This window comes from Eschrichtius robustus, chromosome 15 (genome assembly GCF_028021215.1).
Source record: "Eschrichtius robustus isolate mEscRob2 chromosome 15, mEscRob2.pri, whole genome shotgun sequence".
In the NCBI taxonomy this organism is placed as follows: Eukaryota; Metazoa; Chordata; class Mammalia; order Artiodactyla; family Eschrichtiidae; genus Eschrichtius; species Eschrichtius robustus.
The window spans coordinates 23,271,294-23,288,259 of NC_090838.1; the positions used below are offsets into that span (position 1 = coordinate 23,271,294).

Genomic DNA, 16,966 nt, shown 5'->3' on the forward strand with positions numbered 1-16,966 from the left:
AGCCACTCCTTATGCTAAAGCACTCAGGGGTGCCGGGAATGAGTACTAGAGAAATTTCCAGATAAATAGCTGAGATGCAATTTGTTTTATGGCATTTTGGATTTAATGATGGAAATAATTTGATATTTTTTAGAGTGGATTTAGTGCGGATGGAAGGGTCTGAATTGCTGTTGTGGACAGCTGACATTTCTCCTGTGTATGTGCAGTGCCATCCAGGGCTGGGGCGGGGGCCGAGTGGCATGGAGTCTGCTGGAAGGAAACCCTGCTAACCGCTGCCTGGGGAGGGCCTGAGATGCAAGGGGCATGCTCTGAGGGCAGAGCCAGGGACAGGGCATGGAAATGTGTGCTGCCAGCTAGGCAGAGCACAGCGCAGAAGACAGTGTCCAGTCTCACTTCCTGACTGGAGATTTGCTGGGCCATCTGTCTGGATCTGCCCTCCTCTATTAATTGGAGAGCTGCGGGACTGCCCCGGTGGTCCAGTGGTTAAGAATCCGCCTTCCAATGCAGGGAAGGCGGGTTCGAGCCCTGGTCGGGGAACTAAGATCCCACATGGCACAGGGCAACTAAGCCCGCATACCACAACTAGAGAGAAGCCCACGCGTCGCCACTAAAGATCCCACATGCCGCAACTAAGACCCGATGCAGCCAAAAAGTCTAAATAAATAAAAAAAAAATTGGGGAGCTGCCCAGTGCGAACCAGTGGTGCTAAGAAGGTCCATCCGCTCCGACCCTGCTCCCTTTCCTCCTCTCCTCTGCCTGGCAGCAGTGGGGCCCCCACCCCTTGGGGGTGCCCTCTTCCCTTGAACGGAACTTGCCGATGGCTGGAGATTGCTGGAGGGAGCAGTTGGGCTGCAGGATGGTTTTTGTCTAACTAGAGCCCAGAGTCAGCGCATTTCCCGCTGTCCCGGAGGCTCAGGTGTCTCCTTTGAATGGGGTGGGGGGAGGGGAACAGTTGATTCGCTTCTCAGTCTGCATCTTGCTGGGTCCACAGCTGCATTTGGAGGAGCTGATCACTTTTCCACGATTCACTTTCTTGACCTGACTTCTGGAGTCTCCTCCTACATCGCTGGCTCCCCCCTCCCCGCCTCCTTTGTTGGTTCCTCTTTCCTCCATTTCTAAATGTTGAGGGTCTGCAGTGTTCAGCCTGTGGTCCTCTCCATCTATACCACTCCCTAGACAGTCTCAACCTGTCTCAGTTTATGCTGATCTCTCTCGGATTTGCATCTCCTTCCCAGACCTCTCTCCTGAACTCCAGTGGCCTGTCTTCCTTGTCCACAAGCAGCCTCCACTTGGCTGTCTACCAGATCAGTGCAGCTCAGTAAACCTGCTCCTTCCGCAGCAGGCCCCAGCTCTCCTGAAGGCAGCTCCCTCCTTCCAGTGCCTCGGGCACAATTCTTGGATTTTATATTCTAAATACACCCAGAATTCAGCCGCTTTTCACCACCTTCACTGTTACTGTCTTTATCCAAGCCACCATCATCTTGCCTGGATTAATGCAATAGCCATTAGATTCATTGCCCCCGACTCCTCTCTTGGGCCCAAGTGGTCTATTCTCCACATTGTAGCCAGAGGAGCTAATATGCAAATCGCTTCAGGTCACTATTCTGCTCAAAACACTCCTATGGCTTCCACACGTTCTTCTGAGGTCCTGACCCGGTCCCCATTATCCCTCCCTCATCTCTCGCCCACTCTCCCTCCTGCTCCATCCACTCATCCTGGCTGTTCCTCGAGCACACCAGGCACGGCCCGCCTGGGGACTCGGCCTCTGCTCTGCTGGAGTCCCCACTTATTTTCCTGGTTCAGTCCCTCAGCTCGTTCAGGACTCTGCTCAGCTGTCTTTTTTTCGGTAGGCTTCCCTTGACCACTCTATTTACGATTGCAACCTGCCTCTGAACTCCAGCACACCTGACGCCCCTTCACCCTACTTCTATTCACCCTAACCCTGTCTCTTCTGGGTGTCCTGAGGAACTTACGTTTACTAGTTATTGTCTGCTTGTCCCTCCTCCCCTGGAGTCAATGTGAGCTCCATGAGAGCAAAGGATCTTCCTTTTGTTCATGAATATCTCCCCAGTTCCTAGAACAGTGACTGGCGTGTAGTAGGTACTCAATAAATATTTGCTGAATACATTTGAAAGACTTGGGAACTGGGTGGGAGAGGGCTGGCCCTTCACAATACTTGCCTGGTGAGTGATGGTAGTGGTGGAAACTAACATTTAGACCCATGGTTTTGCTCCCCTGGGGACGTTTGGAAATGTCTGGAGGCATTTTTGATTGTCATTTCTGAGGGATGCTTCTGGCATCTGGTGGGTAGAGGCCAGGGATGTTGCTAAACAGCCTACAGTGTAGAGGACAGGGGCTGAGGGGGGGGTGTGTGTGTGTGTGTGTGTGTGTGTGTGTGTGTGTGTGTGTGTGTGTGTGTGTGTGTGTGTGTGTGTGTGTGTGTGTGTGTGTGTGTGTGTGTGTGTATGGGGGGTGGTTCCAGCAGCTGGAGCCCATTCCAGGCTTGGGTTGGCCAGGCACACGGGAAGAGCCACTCCACGCAGAAATGCAGTAGAACCAGCAGAGCTGCCAAAGCCTGCAGTTTAATTCTTGGGGTCCACTCCATTCTCTAGAAGATCCTCTCTAGACACGATTTTTCGGCCTGGGGAGGACTGGAGATTGAGGTAGTGCCTGTAAAAGGTCTTTCTCCCTTTCTCAAATGACTCCTGAGGGGCGGAGGTGTGGAGCAACTGGGAAGACCAATTATTTTCCCCATGCCCATGCTATGCCCGACCCGACCAGCAGAGGGGGCTGCCCTCTGTCCCTGGCTTCTTTGGAACTTTCCTCGCACATCCAAAGTTTGAGAGCAAGTAGGTTGATTAATAAAATGATAAAATGCAGCAGTCCAGAGGAACTAGTAGATTACAATTGAATTAAAAAAGAAGGACTCAGTCCTGTGAAAAGATGTAACAGATGACAATCCAATCAAGTAAAAGTTGCTTGCGGAAGTCAATGCGATCTTTCTGCTTAGATGGAAGAATTACATTAGCACTCAATAAATTCCTGTGAAAACTACAGCGGCTCGTAATGTAATGACTTAATACATTATATCAGGTTGGAAAGTCCTGATTATAGTTGCTAAATAAAAGAGTCCAGACATTTCTCACGCTCAAGGTTGCACCTGCGCAGCTTACTCCTGTTGCTTTGTTTTCAGTCTCTAAGGTGGGGTTGGGGGTAGGGCACATACTTTACTCCTGGCTCCCAGCCTGGGGCCTGACTCTTAGGAGCCTTGAGGTTATTCTGTGGAATTGAACTGCTTTCTCATAGCTCTTGTTCCCACACCTGTCTTCCAACTCTGCTCTTGAATAAGTTTCTGGGGAAGGAGCCCTGGGTTCTGAGACCTAGAACCCAGATCCCTGCCCCAGTCCCACCCAGTGCAGAAGTTCACCCTCAGGTGAGGGCGTGGCCTGGCCCAATGCGGAGACCCCCCTGCAGAGTGCTGAGTTCCCATCAAGACAGCCAGCAACACGAGGGTCCTGCGTCCCCCAGCACAGGCAAGAGGCATGGCTGCTGCTTTATTAGTCTCCACTGTCTCCCCTTCCTGGTCATTTTAGACCACTACTGGCTTTCTTAAGTACTGCTGTTGGAGCTCTCCCTGTTTGACAGCTGGACAACCCAGTGGGGTCAGGAACCAGAATGAAGGGTTGTCTCTGGGGCTGCAGAGGATGTCAGTCTGGCTTGTCAAGTGATGTGCTATAAGTGGAAAAGGGAAAAAGGCTGTAGAAACTGAGCCCCAAGCAAGTTTGGGGCAGCAAAAATAGGAGCCAGAGTCTCTGTGCTGCATTATGAGAGACTCTGGACAAGTCCCTTCACTTCTGTGGTCTCCATGTTCTCATCTGTGAAATGGGGGAAGTGGATTACATGGTCTTTCAGCTCTGAGTCTGTGCTTAAAAAACTTAAAAAAAGTTTTAATCACACAAATAATAAATAATATGTGAACGCATTATTTTTGTAACAATATCAGACATTACTGACAAAGCACCCTCAACTCCAGTCCCCTCTCCAGAAACAACCACTGTTATCTGTATCTTTCAGAACTTTTTCTATGGTTTTATATGCATATATGTGGCTATGAGTCTGTGATTTAGAGCTGAACAAGACATGTTTAGTCTGGTATTTTCCTGTTTATGATAATACGGCTAAAGAAAATGGTGCCCTTGCAAGAAAGCTTAGGCAGTGGGCTTCAACTCGCACTTGTGCTAAGAGGAACAACCATTTGCCCATTTTAGCAGAATTCAGCTCTTCAGTTTTAAAGATTGCTCATGAAACCCATGCCTCAGCCTCGGTGCCTGTAGGGATGTGAGACCCCCAAAGCCACACCACCCACTTTCTCATGCACCCAAATGGCCCTGGAAAGGGAGGAGCATTTGCAGGCAGAATAAAGGGTGAGTCCTGCCATCTTTGAACGTGAGGTCTCCAAAGGGGTGTGTCCAGTGTTTGTGTCTTCTGAGGGACCTGCCTGGGTCCTGGTGAGTGTGGAGGAGAAACCCCCGCTCTGAGCACTTACACTGGGGCAGGCATCTTCCCCCTGCTGCCCGACCAGGATGTACAGCACGTCGTCCTTCTCCAGGCTGAAGATGCCCAGCACAGACACGCCGTGGGATCGCATCATGGTGTTCTTCCCGCCTTTCCCGCCAGCGGCTCCGTAGCCTGATATGCTGCAACAGGACAGAGCTCGTGGGCTCCTGCCATGGTATGAAGACTGACTCCCCTCCTGCCAACCCAGCGGCTCCTAACAGGCCGAGCGCACCACCCTCGTGCTGGAGGTCTCTCCCCTGCATCAGCCCATGAGGTCAGCAAGGAGGGTCCTCTCTCCACTGTCAGGAGAGGGCGGTCAAGTTCAGAGAGGAGCAGGGAAATGCCTCATTCACAGAGCTAGGAAGGTAAAGAGCTAGTAAGGGGTAGAAGAGAGGAAGAGAGGGAGAAGGGGGGCAGGGAGAGAGAGAAGAGATGGAGACAGGGAGAGTCTGTATTAATGTGGGCTGTTGGGGTGATGGTGTCCTGAATACCTGGGGTTTCCTGTTATGGACTTCTCTCCATGTCCAAGAGCAAAAGACTCATGTGGTCAACCTTAGACAAGTAATTGAACTTTCCTGTTCCTCATCTGTAAAATGGGGATAAGAAAAACCTACCTTCTAGCCCAGGTGTGTGGTGAAGATTAAAGAAATGAAGTCTCGCAAGTCTCAGAATTGTGACTGGCACGTAAGAAGCACTCACTAAGTATTTATTATTATTCTTACTGGTAGAAGGAGCAGTAATTGACTTGGTACAATGTTTTAAAGTCTCCCCACGGGGTCTAGACACAAGGAGTCCCACGTGGAATGCTTGAGGAGAGCAGTGTTTACGAGCACAGACTGTTTATTCGCATCCCACCATAACTCCTTCTGGAGCAATGTGTGTGCGGACAGCAAACAACCAATCATGATGAAAATAAAACCAGAGAGTGGGGATGCGGGAGTATTTCTGCTGCCTCTTAGGTTGTTGAGTTGAAGTCAAGCAAGGATGGGGGAGAAAGGACCCAACTGATGAACCGTATCAGAAGAGCGGTGTGCCGTGAAGACAGCTCGCGTGCCTGATACGCACGCCTCCCCAGAGACCGGCTGCCAGGGAGAGGAACTTGGGGGGCTTTCAAGTCCCTGCATATTCAGATCCAAGGTCCTTGACGAAAAGCTTCCAGGGAGAGCTGCAAGATGGTTTTGCACACGTGCGCACACGGCGGCTTCTCCACCTATAATTCTAGGAAATGTCCTGTGTTCCAAGCATGGGAGGGGCCTCCTGGAGGCTCTCCTAAGGCAGAACCCGGGCCTGTTCTGCAGACACAAGCCCGGAGGGCCAGCTGATGGCTAACGTGGCAGGTGAGGAGCCGAGGTCTCTGTAGAGAGCAAGGGAGAATTGAGCCCACTGTCCTGTTTCCGGGGCCCGGCACCGATGGGAGATCGTTGCAAACTGGCATAAGGCCGCGTGCCTAAGAGGAGGCGGGAGATGGGCTCCAGGCCCTCGAGGGGCTTCCAAAGAAGCTGGGGAGACAGAGTTATGACATCTCCCTGTGGGGGTGGTTATATCCGGGAGGCAAAGCGGAGGGACCAAAGGGCTCTGGGGTTCCACGTGAGGAGTGGACCATCTCCTCGTTGTGTGTCCTCTCAGAGTCCCAGATCCTTCCCTCGTCAAAGAAGGACCATTCTTTCCTTTCCGAACTCACAGGGGCACGGGGAGGTTCAACACCAGAAGGAGATAATGGGTGAAAGCCCCGAGAAAGTGGCAGGTCTCGGCACAAATCAGGGCCATCCGGTGCTCGGGGCCCGGGAAAGAGGCGGAGGACCGCGACAGACATTGAGGCAGCGGTGCTGGAGGCCTTGGCTGGTTTGGGGCGTGTGGGGTGCGGGTCTGAAGTCGGCTTCGTGGTGGAGATGATGGTTGGGTAGGACCCAGACAAGCAGAAAGAGGTGGAGGGTACGAGTCAGGCTTGTGTGAACGTGAATGAAGAGGCAGGAAACCCAGGTGCTGGGGTGGGGAAGTGGGGCGTTGTAGCTCTGCAGAGGGAAGTAGGGCCAATTCCTGAGCATCCTACAATGTGCCAGGCGTGAGTGCATATGGCATCCCCCCAGTAGCCGTAAACAGTAGCTGTTAGCAATCTCATTGGGCAGATGAGGAAACCGAGGCCCAGAGGGATTCATTGGGACCGGGCAAACCCTGGTCCAGAGCTCTACATTTCCCCTCATGGAGCCCATTTCCCCTCTGACATGCTGCTGCGAGGTTATATGGATGCACGAGGGTGGTCTGAGAAGCTACTGGCCCATCCTAATTCACTCAGACCCTCAGCCAAACCCTCGCTCCTGACCCACTGGAAAAGGAGAGGTGATAAGGACAATTAAAAGGTTGAAGAAGAAGGAAGGCTCATTGGTGAAAGGAAAGCAGCAGAATTATTTAGCTCAGAGAAGGCAAGCCTGGGGCCGGGGTGGTGCTGGGCATTCCAGAGACCCTGTGGAGTGCAGAGACAGCAACGTGGGCATAGACGGGCCACATCTGTCCTGCTGGCCCCTCCAGGGTTCTGGGGCTTTGGCAGGTTACCTAAGAAAGTCGTTTCAATCTGAAGGTGTTGTTGGCTTGGAAAACTGCTGCCCAAGAGGGAGTCCTCACCCTGCCCACTCCTGCTATGGCTGAGAGGTAAGCTGTACCCATCTCATCCTTTCTGCATCATTTGCATAGTCAATCTGCATGCATTATGAATCATTCTGAACTCTTTCACGTGTTTAAATTCAGCCAAAGCATTATATTTTAGAAGTTGTTTGTTCCTGACATGCTTTTTTTCCCCTCTCTAAGCCTTCTTTCCTATTTCTCCTGCCCCCAACCGAGTCTGAACTCCAGCCCCATTTGGGTCTTGACCTAGTTCTTGGCAGTGAGGTGGCTGGAAAGAGCCCTGAGTTCTGAGTCATACCCTGGGCGCTCTGCTGGCTGTGTGACTTGGGACAACTTGCTTAACCTCTCAGAGCCTCAGCTTCCCCTACCAAGGAAAAAAATGAGGACAAGGACCCTCGCCCATGAGGGTAAGTAGTGGGTTTGAAAAGATTACAAACTGCTGCCAAGTGCAAGGGGGACTCTGGGCTGGGGTCAGCTCTGCAGACCCCAAAGGAGACAGTAGAGATTGGCACCCAGGTGTCAGCAGCTGGAGTTTGCTTTCCTGCGTGATGGCCTCAGCCCCACGTTTCCACCTGGACTATCACTGTTTTAAAGACACGGGACAGGCAGCTGCCCACCTGGGCTACTGGCAGGGGAGGTGGTGCCTCCCTCATCAGCCCTGTGGGGCCTGAAATCCCACCACAGAGCTTCACTCCTTTGGAAACTTCTAGCTGCTACTAGAGGTCCATCTCCTCCTGGGTGGGCTGTGCCACAGTGAAAAAAGCACAGGCTGGATGCAGACAGACCCGGATCCAAATCCAACTCTGTCACTCGGGGCCAGGAACTGGGGTCTTGAGACACCTCCCGCCCAGGTGTTGGCCTTACACTTGGTCAACGTTGAGAGCCAGAGCCTCCTGAACTTTTGTGTCCAAGGCACCTTGCTTACCTCTCCTGGTTCTGGCTCTGTTACTCGCCAGCTGTGTGACCTTGGGTAGTTTATGTACCCTCTCTGAGCTCCAGTTTCCTCATCTATAAAAGGGGGATAAGAATATTTACCTTAAAAGTTTGTTGTGAGAGTTCTATGAGATAATGCCCCTTATAAGGGGCCTAGTTCAGCCCCTGGAGGGTAGCTAGTGAGTAACAAATAGTAACTGCTGTGCTGATGTACCCCTGGGGGAGCCTGTCTGCTCCTCTCCTGGGGTGACTTCTGAGAGGCATAAGGGGGTGAGTGAATAAGGCCCCGGATTCTAGAGAGCAGGGCAATATGTGGAGCAGGGTGTGGCCGAGGAGCCAGGGTCAAGGGTGTTCAGTTTCACCCAGGACCTACTTCCACAGGGAGCCAGTGGGAGCACAGGGCCAGCCTTGGCGCTTCTGAAGACCCCCGCACTGTACGAATCACGTTACACAAACTTGTGCCAGAATAATAACCTCAGCCTGAATCTTTGAAGCCTTTTCCCATGCCTTGTAAACAACTTATTTTGATGGTTGACAAATGACAACAAATTAATATACTTGCCACTCAGGTGGGGAAAATGACTCGCAGCGATTCCTGTTTACTGGAAGTTACAGGATACTGTTCTCAGCGAGCTGATGCTGTAATTTGTTTGTCTGTCCTCATCTAAATCCATGTCCCCTCGTCAGAATGGATGTTTATCAGGTTTGCGTTTTGTATTATTGACTGTGAGCTATCGTTACCTGATGTAATGGAGTTGTGAATCTTTTTAAAATAAAGAATTAGCTGCAAATCAAAGTGGCTGCCTGCCGGACCCTGGAAGGAGAGCACAGCTGGTGTGCAGCGTGATGGCGGTGTCGGCGGCACACTTGGTGGGGCTGCCGGGGGCGGTGGAGGGGGGGAAGGAGTGAGAGGACCCCACCTGGGGAAGCAGGAAGCACCTCATTTCTCTTCCACACCTGCTCTGGGCTCTGCCTCTAACACCCAGTGGGACCTTAAGTGAGTCCCTTCCGTCCTCTGGGTCTCGGTTTCCTCCTCTGTGAAATCAGAGTAGTTAGGTCCACCCTGCATATCCATCCTGCCTCCAGGGCTGCTGTGAGAGCACAGGAGACGCTGGGTATGTGCAGGGCTTGGTCAGGGCGAGAGCTCTGTGCAGGTACACAGTCGTATGATCCAGATGGGTCACGCGAGCCATCAGGCGACACCGCCGGGGGTCAGCGGGGGAGGCGTGCGCTCCTTGCTGCCCCGGTTCCATTCCAGTTTGGCACCAATGAGCAAGACTCATCGTCCACTCGTTCCCTACCACCTTCCTGACCCAGGAATATCAGAGCTGGAAGAGATGTCAGTGACCTCTCTCTCCAACCCCTCCTTCAACAGATGAGGCCCTTGTAGAGGAGGGGCAGCACACTTTCAAGGTCATACAGTGTGTCAGAAGTTGAACCCAAACTTCATTCTGCCTGTGGCTCATCGATCTTCGCTCAGTGCTGCCCCCCTCCCTCGACTTTCCCTGCTCTGTGCTCTTCATGGCTATGGCTATCTGCACAATTACTCTGGCAATGAATCATGACTTGTGACTCTCTTCTACAATTGTTTAGGACTTTATTGGCATCGTGGACTGTTATTGAACTTTTCTGCCCTGCGGTCTCTGCAAAGACTGCAAGGCTCCAGAGGCTCAGTCCTCTCTACAAGTTCTGCAGCATCTATTCAGTGCCCGGCAGACAACCGGAGGCCCCTTGCCCCGCACCACCCCGGCTCAGAGCCGGGCAGGCAGTAGGTGCTCCATGGCTGCTTGTGGATTTGAATGATGGTGTCATCCAGCTGCACGTGCTGGTCTGTGGAGCCAGGTGAGGAAACTAGTGTGAGTGACGGAGGCCGTCAGGAATAGCTGTGGCCCAGGTTGGCTGGTGGGCTTTGCTGGCTCCAGCTGGGATCTGAGACCTCTTGTACATGATGTCTGAGGAACAAGTGAACCATGTGAGAACTGTCATCAGGAGCTGTGGGCTGTGCTTGATGAATGTTTTTAGAGACGATCTGTGTGCATGTGTGCACGTGCGCATGTGTGTGCGTGTGTTTGTGTGTGTGTACATGGGAAGCTGGGGGAGGAGGAGGACAGGGAAGGATACGGAACCCTGGAGAGGCAGGAGAACAGGCAGGTGGGCTGGGAGGAGGGAGAGAAGGATGAAGAGGGGAAGAAGTCAGGAGAGCGGGAGGCTGGCTGGCTGACATCTGCATGCGACTGCCCCTGCGCGGGGTGTCACACGCCGAATCGCACTAAATCCCCCCGGGCCTTGGAGCTGGACTCGGTCAGTGTGCGTCTCCATTTCAGGCGGAGGCTGAGGCTCCTGCCCTAGCACACCCCCCACAATCACGCTCCTGTTCTGATCCACCTTAGCCGCCCACCTCCATGGGCACTCAGACCGAGACTTGGAAATCTCCCCCAGATCAGGTGTCCCTCTCGCTGTTACCCTCATCCTTGCCAGTCCTTCTCAATCAGGCTCCTTGGGACAGGAGCTGTCGCTTATTATCCTGGCTTCCTCAGCCCCCAACGCACGGCTATCCTCCTGGGTATTGCCTGCTCCCCCTCACCCCCATCCCACCCACTCAATCCTCCAGTCATGCTGATTCTACCGCCCAAACATTTCAGCCTCTCCCGCCATGTTTCCCCTGCCCTGGTTTAGCCCCATTTGACTCTTGCCTGCCTGACCTCACCAGCCTTCCCTCTGTTCTCCCTGCCTCCCCACTTGCTTCTCTCACCACCACCATCTCGCTGGCACCAGAAAGAGCTGAACGAGTTCGGGAGGTGGGGCTCCAGCCTCAGGGCCAGGTCCTGCTTCAGCTCCTGCAGGCCCTGGCTTGCCCCAGGGGCTCCTTCCCCCGGGAAGCCCCTCCCCTCGTCTTCGTAGACAACTCTATCACCTTCAAGACTTAACTCAGGCTTCTGTCTCCCTGTGGAAGCCATCCATGAACTCAAGCCCTTCCCCTGGCCTCTGACACAGGGCTGTGTGTAAACCTCCATTGCAGTACTTTCTACATGACACTGAAATGCTTTGTTCCTACGTCTGCCACTGACTGGGGCTCCTCTTGGGCAGAAACTGGATCTTGTACCTCTTTATATACTTAAGTGTCAGGCATAGTGTCCTAACAGGTGCTTAATATGGTCCGCTGAGATGTGCAAAGCAGGAGGGGAGCGGGTCTGGACACCTCTCCTGTTTTGATAGAGGAAGTGGCAAATCCAGGGGAAGGGGAAGCCCAGGGCAGGAAAGCAGTGTGTGTGTGTGAGTGTGTGTGGGGAGGAGATGGAGATTTAGGTTTTGCCCCTAAAGCCCCACCTTAGCCTGCTGTCTCCTTCCTGGCCTGTCCTTCCTCTCCCTCTTCGTGGTAGTAGACAAAGGTGTAGAAGATGGGAGAGGAACACCGGGTAAATGACCAGTTAATTAAGAGTGGAGGTGTTTTCATTACTGTATATAAAATAGATAACTAATAAGAACCTACTGTATAGCACAGGGAACTCTACTCAGTAGTCCGTAATGACCTAAATGGGAAAAGAATCTAACAAAGAGCGGATATAGGTATACGTATAACGGATTCACTTTGCTGTACAGCAGAAACTAACACAACATTGTAAATCAACTATACTCCAATAAAAATTAATTTAAAAAAAGAATTTTTTTTTTTTTAACCTGTATGCATCCCTGAGCAAGCCCCAGGCAATGACGCCCCACTGTGGCACACAGTGGGTGCTTGATAAGTATAGCTCGCTTTCCTTCACCTCCCTGATCAGTAGGTAGAGACCTTGACTGTAGCAATAACCGTGCCAGGCCTCAAGCTGCAGCCAGGCAGCACTAGCTGAGCGCCACACTCTTCCAGGAATAGACGGACTCCCTAAGGAATGATTCCAACCTTTCTGTTCTCAAGAACCTTTTACATCCATCCTCCTGTGTGTCCTATGTTTGTCTCACTAGACGAACTGCACTTACTAAATGAGAATTAGTTAATATGGAGAAAATATCTTCCAGGAAAAGGGCACCTGACTTCTCAACCTGGATATTCTGACTTGGGGACATTTCGATGTGGTCTGTATAGCAAATCATTAAATGGTCTGCTTCTTTGATGCGACGTTATGTGACCAATAGACATTATTGTCCAAGTCCCGAGCCTCATCCAGGGTCAAGGATGAGGTGAGGGTCAGGAATATCTGTAACAGTCTTTGTTGGGTTAAAAAACAAGGAGTCAACAGCAACAACAAAAACCCAAACCCAACATATTTTGGTTTTGATTCTTCCATTTTGATATGGTGCTTCTCAGGCCAGTTCAAAAAAGTCCTGATCAGAAGTCCCCTTTACAAATTTGGGCACTTCGAAGTGTCCTGCTTCAACAGAAAAACGGCTCCTGTGTGTGTTTCTAATGAGTGTTCAGCAGGCGGTGCTGGGGGCTGGGAGCTAGTCTCAATATTCCAAAGAGAGAAATGGAAACAGTTCTCTGATTTGGGCTGGGCTTGTAGCAACACAGGGTGGCTATACCGTGGCAATTTACACAGATCAGAAACCTGGCTAGACTTAGATATAGCTGTGATTAATAAAAAATAGGAAAATGAATTAATTATTACTTAATAAGTGTAGTTTGGCAGGCAAAATCTTTCAAAAGGCAGGGACCATCTGAAGAAGTCAGAAAAAAGTCCTTGGAAGCAGAGAAGTCAGGAACTACTGCTGTTTCTGGAAATGCTGTCTGGCCACTGCCTGACACCACTCCAGGGGACTTCTCTGCAGTCAGCTGGGCTGGGGAGCACCTGCCGCGTGCAGGGCGTGTGCGAGGCACTTGTACATGATCTTTGCAACCAACTGGGCAGGTGTTAGCAACCCCCAACCTTCGCCTTTTACAGGTGGGGAAACAGAGTCTCAAGAGATTAAATAACCCGCCCGAGTTTGGAAGTGGGTCTGATTCACACTATCTCAGGAGGAACGCAGCCCAAGAGGACCTCTGTAAGTCGCAGAGGACTTCGAGCCAGTCTAGCCTGGGAGTCGCCCTGGGCCGGGATGGGACCATGGGTCTTGCTGGGGGTAAGTGTTGAGGTCTCTGTCTGCCTTACAGCTCCTCTGCTTTCTTCTTCACGTTGCTTTTTGTATGTGGCGATCTGCACCAAGGGCTGGGCTGCCCAGTATCCCTTCAGGCGGCGGGGCCTCCCCGCCCAGGCTCTCATTCCTGGAGGCTTCCTGGAGGTGGGTGCCGCATGATTCCTACGCCCCCTCCCACTTCCTGTTTCCTGAGTTCCTACGCCCCCTCCCACTTCCTGTTTCCTGAGTGGGAGTTTTAATGGAAAGAACCAACAGACTTTGAGACTGAGGGTCCTGGGTTCAAATTCCAGCTTTGTCACTGATTGAGTGGCCTTAGATCTTTTGCTAAGCTTCCTGACACGTTTCTCCATATGGAAACAAGGGAATATGGATAAAAACAATAGTAATAACACCTACCTCATTGTGAAAAGGAGGAGAAATACCTAGTGGGTCCTCAACAGACATGCATATCCTTCTCTCTAGGACAGTGGATGACCCCTGGAAATTCAGCCAGTTCGGACGGGGAGGTCCGGCCTGCTCAGTATGGCGGGGCCGAGGGTAGCCGGAGATCTTTGGCCATTTACTAGGGATGTGTGGGACCTGGAGCAGCTAATCTGATTGCAGCCAAGCCTTGTTATTGCATTCCTGCCCAGAATGTCATTTAAAAAGCACTTAGGGCTTTCCCCGGAACGCATTTACACTGAAGTCCCAGGGGCGGGAATGTGTGGAAAACAGGGCAACCTGAGAAGCCCCTTTCCTTCCCAGGGCGCTGAGGATGTGCTGGGGGTTGGGGGCTGCGGGAGGGGAAGCAGCTCACTTCCCACTGTGTTCAGCCTCTAGGGGGCATCTGCACAAATGACAGCATGATTATGATGGTTCCTGTTTACACAGCCCAGCCATGTGCGGTGGGAGGAACCTCTACAGAGCTGCGCCTCCGAAGTCTGGGCTTGGAGGCCATTTCTTGACCATGTGGCCGTGGGAAGCTCCTGACGCTCTGAGCCTCCGTTTTCTCAACTGTAAAACAAGGATTGCGGCACTGGCCTTGCCCATGGCATCGAGCTGAGCAAGGATGACAGCATGGGCTGTGGTTAACCCAGCGGCGGCATCGGCGTCACCTGGGAACTTGCTAGAAATTCATATTCTCGGTGAATGAATGAATATGGATGGATACCATGAGTACAGTGAGTACCACTGGTGTCTCCCTCCTCAACCTGCATCCAATAAATGTCAGTGTTTTGTCATATTTGCTTCATTAATGTAAAAATGTTTAGCATGAAAAAAAATTCATATTCTTGGACCCCACTCCAGACCTATAAAATCATACACTCCGCGAGTGGAACCAGCAACCTCTGTTTTAACTGGCCTTCCTGTCATTCCGATGCCCGCTCAAGGTTAGGAGCCACTGGTCTAGGCCTTGCCATTAGCTTCGCTTAGCTGAGTGCCCGTTGGAGTCGGGCCTCCCTCCAGCCTGGCCTGACTCTGGTGGAACTCTGTGGGGTTGGGCCTGGGATAAGAGTTCCAGAATAGTTGCTTTGCTTGCAAACAATGAAGGCCCAGGAAAGGAGGCTCAAGCATAAGGAATCATCTTTCACGTGTATCATACTTTTGTCTCCCAAACACTTTGACATTCATTGCCTCATTTGAACAGCATGAAGTTCAAAGAACAGCCCACTATAATTATAGTTATTAATAAAGCTAAAGAATGTTCTGAAGCTGGTGCATGCATGCATATCATCTCCACAAATGAGTCTGTGGGCTTCTTGAGGACAGAGGACACAGCTTCTTTTCTTGCCATATTCCATTATCCCAAATCTCCCCATCTCCAGCCCTTACACTCCAATGTGGGCCAGAGTCTGTGGCCTCGGAGCCTTGGCCTGCCCGGGCACCCCAGGAGAGCAGGCATGCACCCAACGGCAGGACCCCAGTCCTCTTCGGGAGGGTGGATCTGCCCCTTGCCCTCCCCCTCCCCCATACCCACCTGTAGGTGTCGGTGGCTGGCACCTTCCAGGTCTGGATGCCCTTCAGGGGGCCCTCGCTCCCCACCACCACGCTCAGGTTGGAGTTCCGGTAGGCATTGTTGCACTGGGCCTGCGTCGGGCCGTGGGGCCCACTGGCCCCGCATGTGGTGAACAGCCAGTGAACTGCACACAAGAGGAAAGGCGATCACTCACTTGGCCTGACCCTCCCTCCTCCGTGGGCCTCCCTCTGCTGCCTCTGAGCTGTCTGCTCCATGGGGCCAAACCCACGTTCCAAGATGGCACCCATGTCGGGGCAAGAAACACCAATCAGTCATTTGAACTGGAAACTTCTGTTAAGGACCTACTGTGTGCCAGGCCCTGGACCAGACAGATACTAAGGGAGAGACACAAATGGAGCAGACTTGGACCCTGGCCTAAAGAAGCTTACAGCCTACTAAAGGGAGACCCAAAGGGCTGCAACAAGACAGGACAGTAACAGAAAAAGAGCCTCAAGAGGGTCTGGCTAACACTGCACTGTGAAGGTTCTGAGGAGGGAGAGAAGACCCTTCTCAGGTGAGACAGGCGGGCGGTGGCCAGGTCCTCTCCTGGTTTCTCACTGAGTCCAGCACAGTGCTGGGCAAACAACAGGTGCTCAATCTGTGCTATTGTGACTGGATATAACCCGCTTCCGAAAGTTTGATATCTGCATATAGGATCTTCTTAGCTTGGAGAAGATCAAAAGAGTAAAGTGGACCCAGAATTGGCTCCATGCCCTCCTCCCCCACACTGGTTGGGTTTGGAAATGCATTAGAAGCAGCTCTCAGGCTCTCTATGTAACAGAGGGTGTAAAAAATGGGAAACAGGTCACATCTGCCTTTGGTGCAGGTCCTTTTCCAAGCCCCTCACCGCTTCCTGGTGCTCTGTCCTCACCCGGAGCACCCAATGCTCTTAGGTGGCCTTCTGGGGGTGCCTCAGGAACACCCAGCACATCCCCACCCCTCCACTGCCACTGGGCCATTCCTTCCAAACTTTCTATCTTTGAGCCTGGCTGGACCTTGGGGAATTGTCAGATTTCATCCTGGCAGGAATTTTAACGTGTTTACAACCTATAAAAACTTCCCCAAAAAATGTGCTCTTGATAAATCACTTTTACTTAAAATACAAAAATCTCATTATAAGATTGAAGAAATTATTTCCCTTTAAAGTGATTAAGTCGAATTCTACCTACAGAAAATTATGAAAAAATTAATTTGGGTGTATATAGTTTTGTTTGCTAAAGCATAAAATTCTTTTGATGACTTTCAACTAACTTGATGCAAAAATGAAAGGTTAATTTGGGTTGCTAATTATTAGCAATCAGATTGAGATTACACTGGGCAGTCTTGATAATCTGAAAACCGGGCTGGCTGTGGTGGGCTTTTGTGACACTGCCCCAGAGCTGAGGTCGGGAGACCGAAGCTCTAGTTGGGGTTCCCATGCATACAGCTACTCAATACTGAGCGCTCAATACCTTTCCTGGCTTCATGTTTTCGAATGAAGATGTTGGTTTCTATTCGGTTTCTGAAGCTTGTTTCAAGGGCAAGAAGGTGATGAATCCATTCATCTTTGGTGTGAATGGCTGATTGTTAATTTTCTCATCTATTTGTATTATAAGGGGTAACCTGTTAATTCAAAGGACTAACTCTTTACTGGAGGCATTTCAGCAGAGCTCTCTTGGCCAGATGTCCTTTCACCCTCTCCAGTGTTCAAATCACATGTGTGGGCTGTGCCAGAGGGGAGGAGCGGAAAGGATTCGGGCTTCGAAATCAGCACGAACATCTGAGTTTGGGAGTAGCTGCAGCATTGTTGAT

General features: G+C 51.5%; 1 protein-coding gene across 1 annotated transcript in view; it reads right to left on the bottom strand.

Moving 5' to 3' along the window:
• Positions 1-16,966, bottom strand: part of ALK (ALK receptor tyrosine kinase) — a 730,695-nt gene that overhangs the window by 35,888 nt on the left and 677,841 nt on the right. Inside the window, exons 13-14 of the mRNA XM_068564150.1 lie at positions 15,137-15,299; positions 4,547-4,697 (exon numbers count right to left, since the gene is read on the bottom strand). Of these exons, the coding sequence (XP_068420251.1) occupies positions 4,547-4,697; positions 15,137-15,299 (314 nt within the window). The remainder of the gene's footprint in view (positions 1-4,546; positions 4,698-15,136; positions 15,300-16,966) is intronic.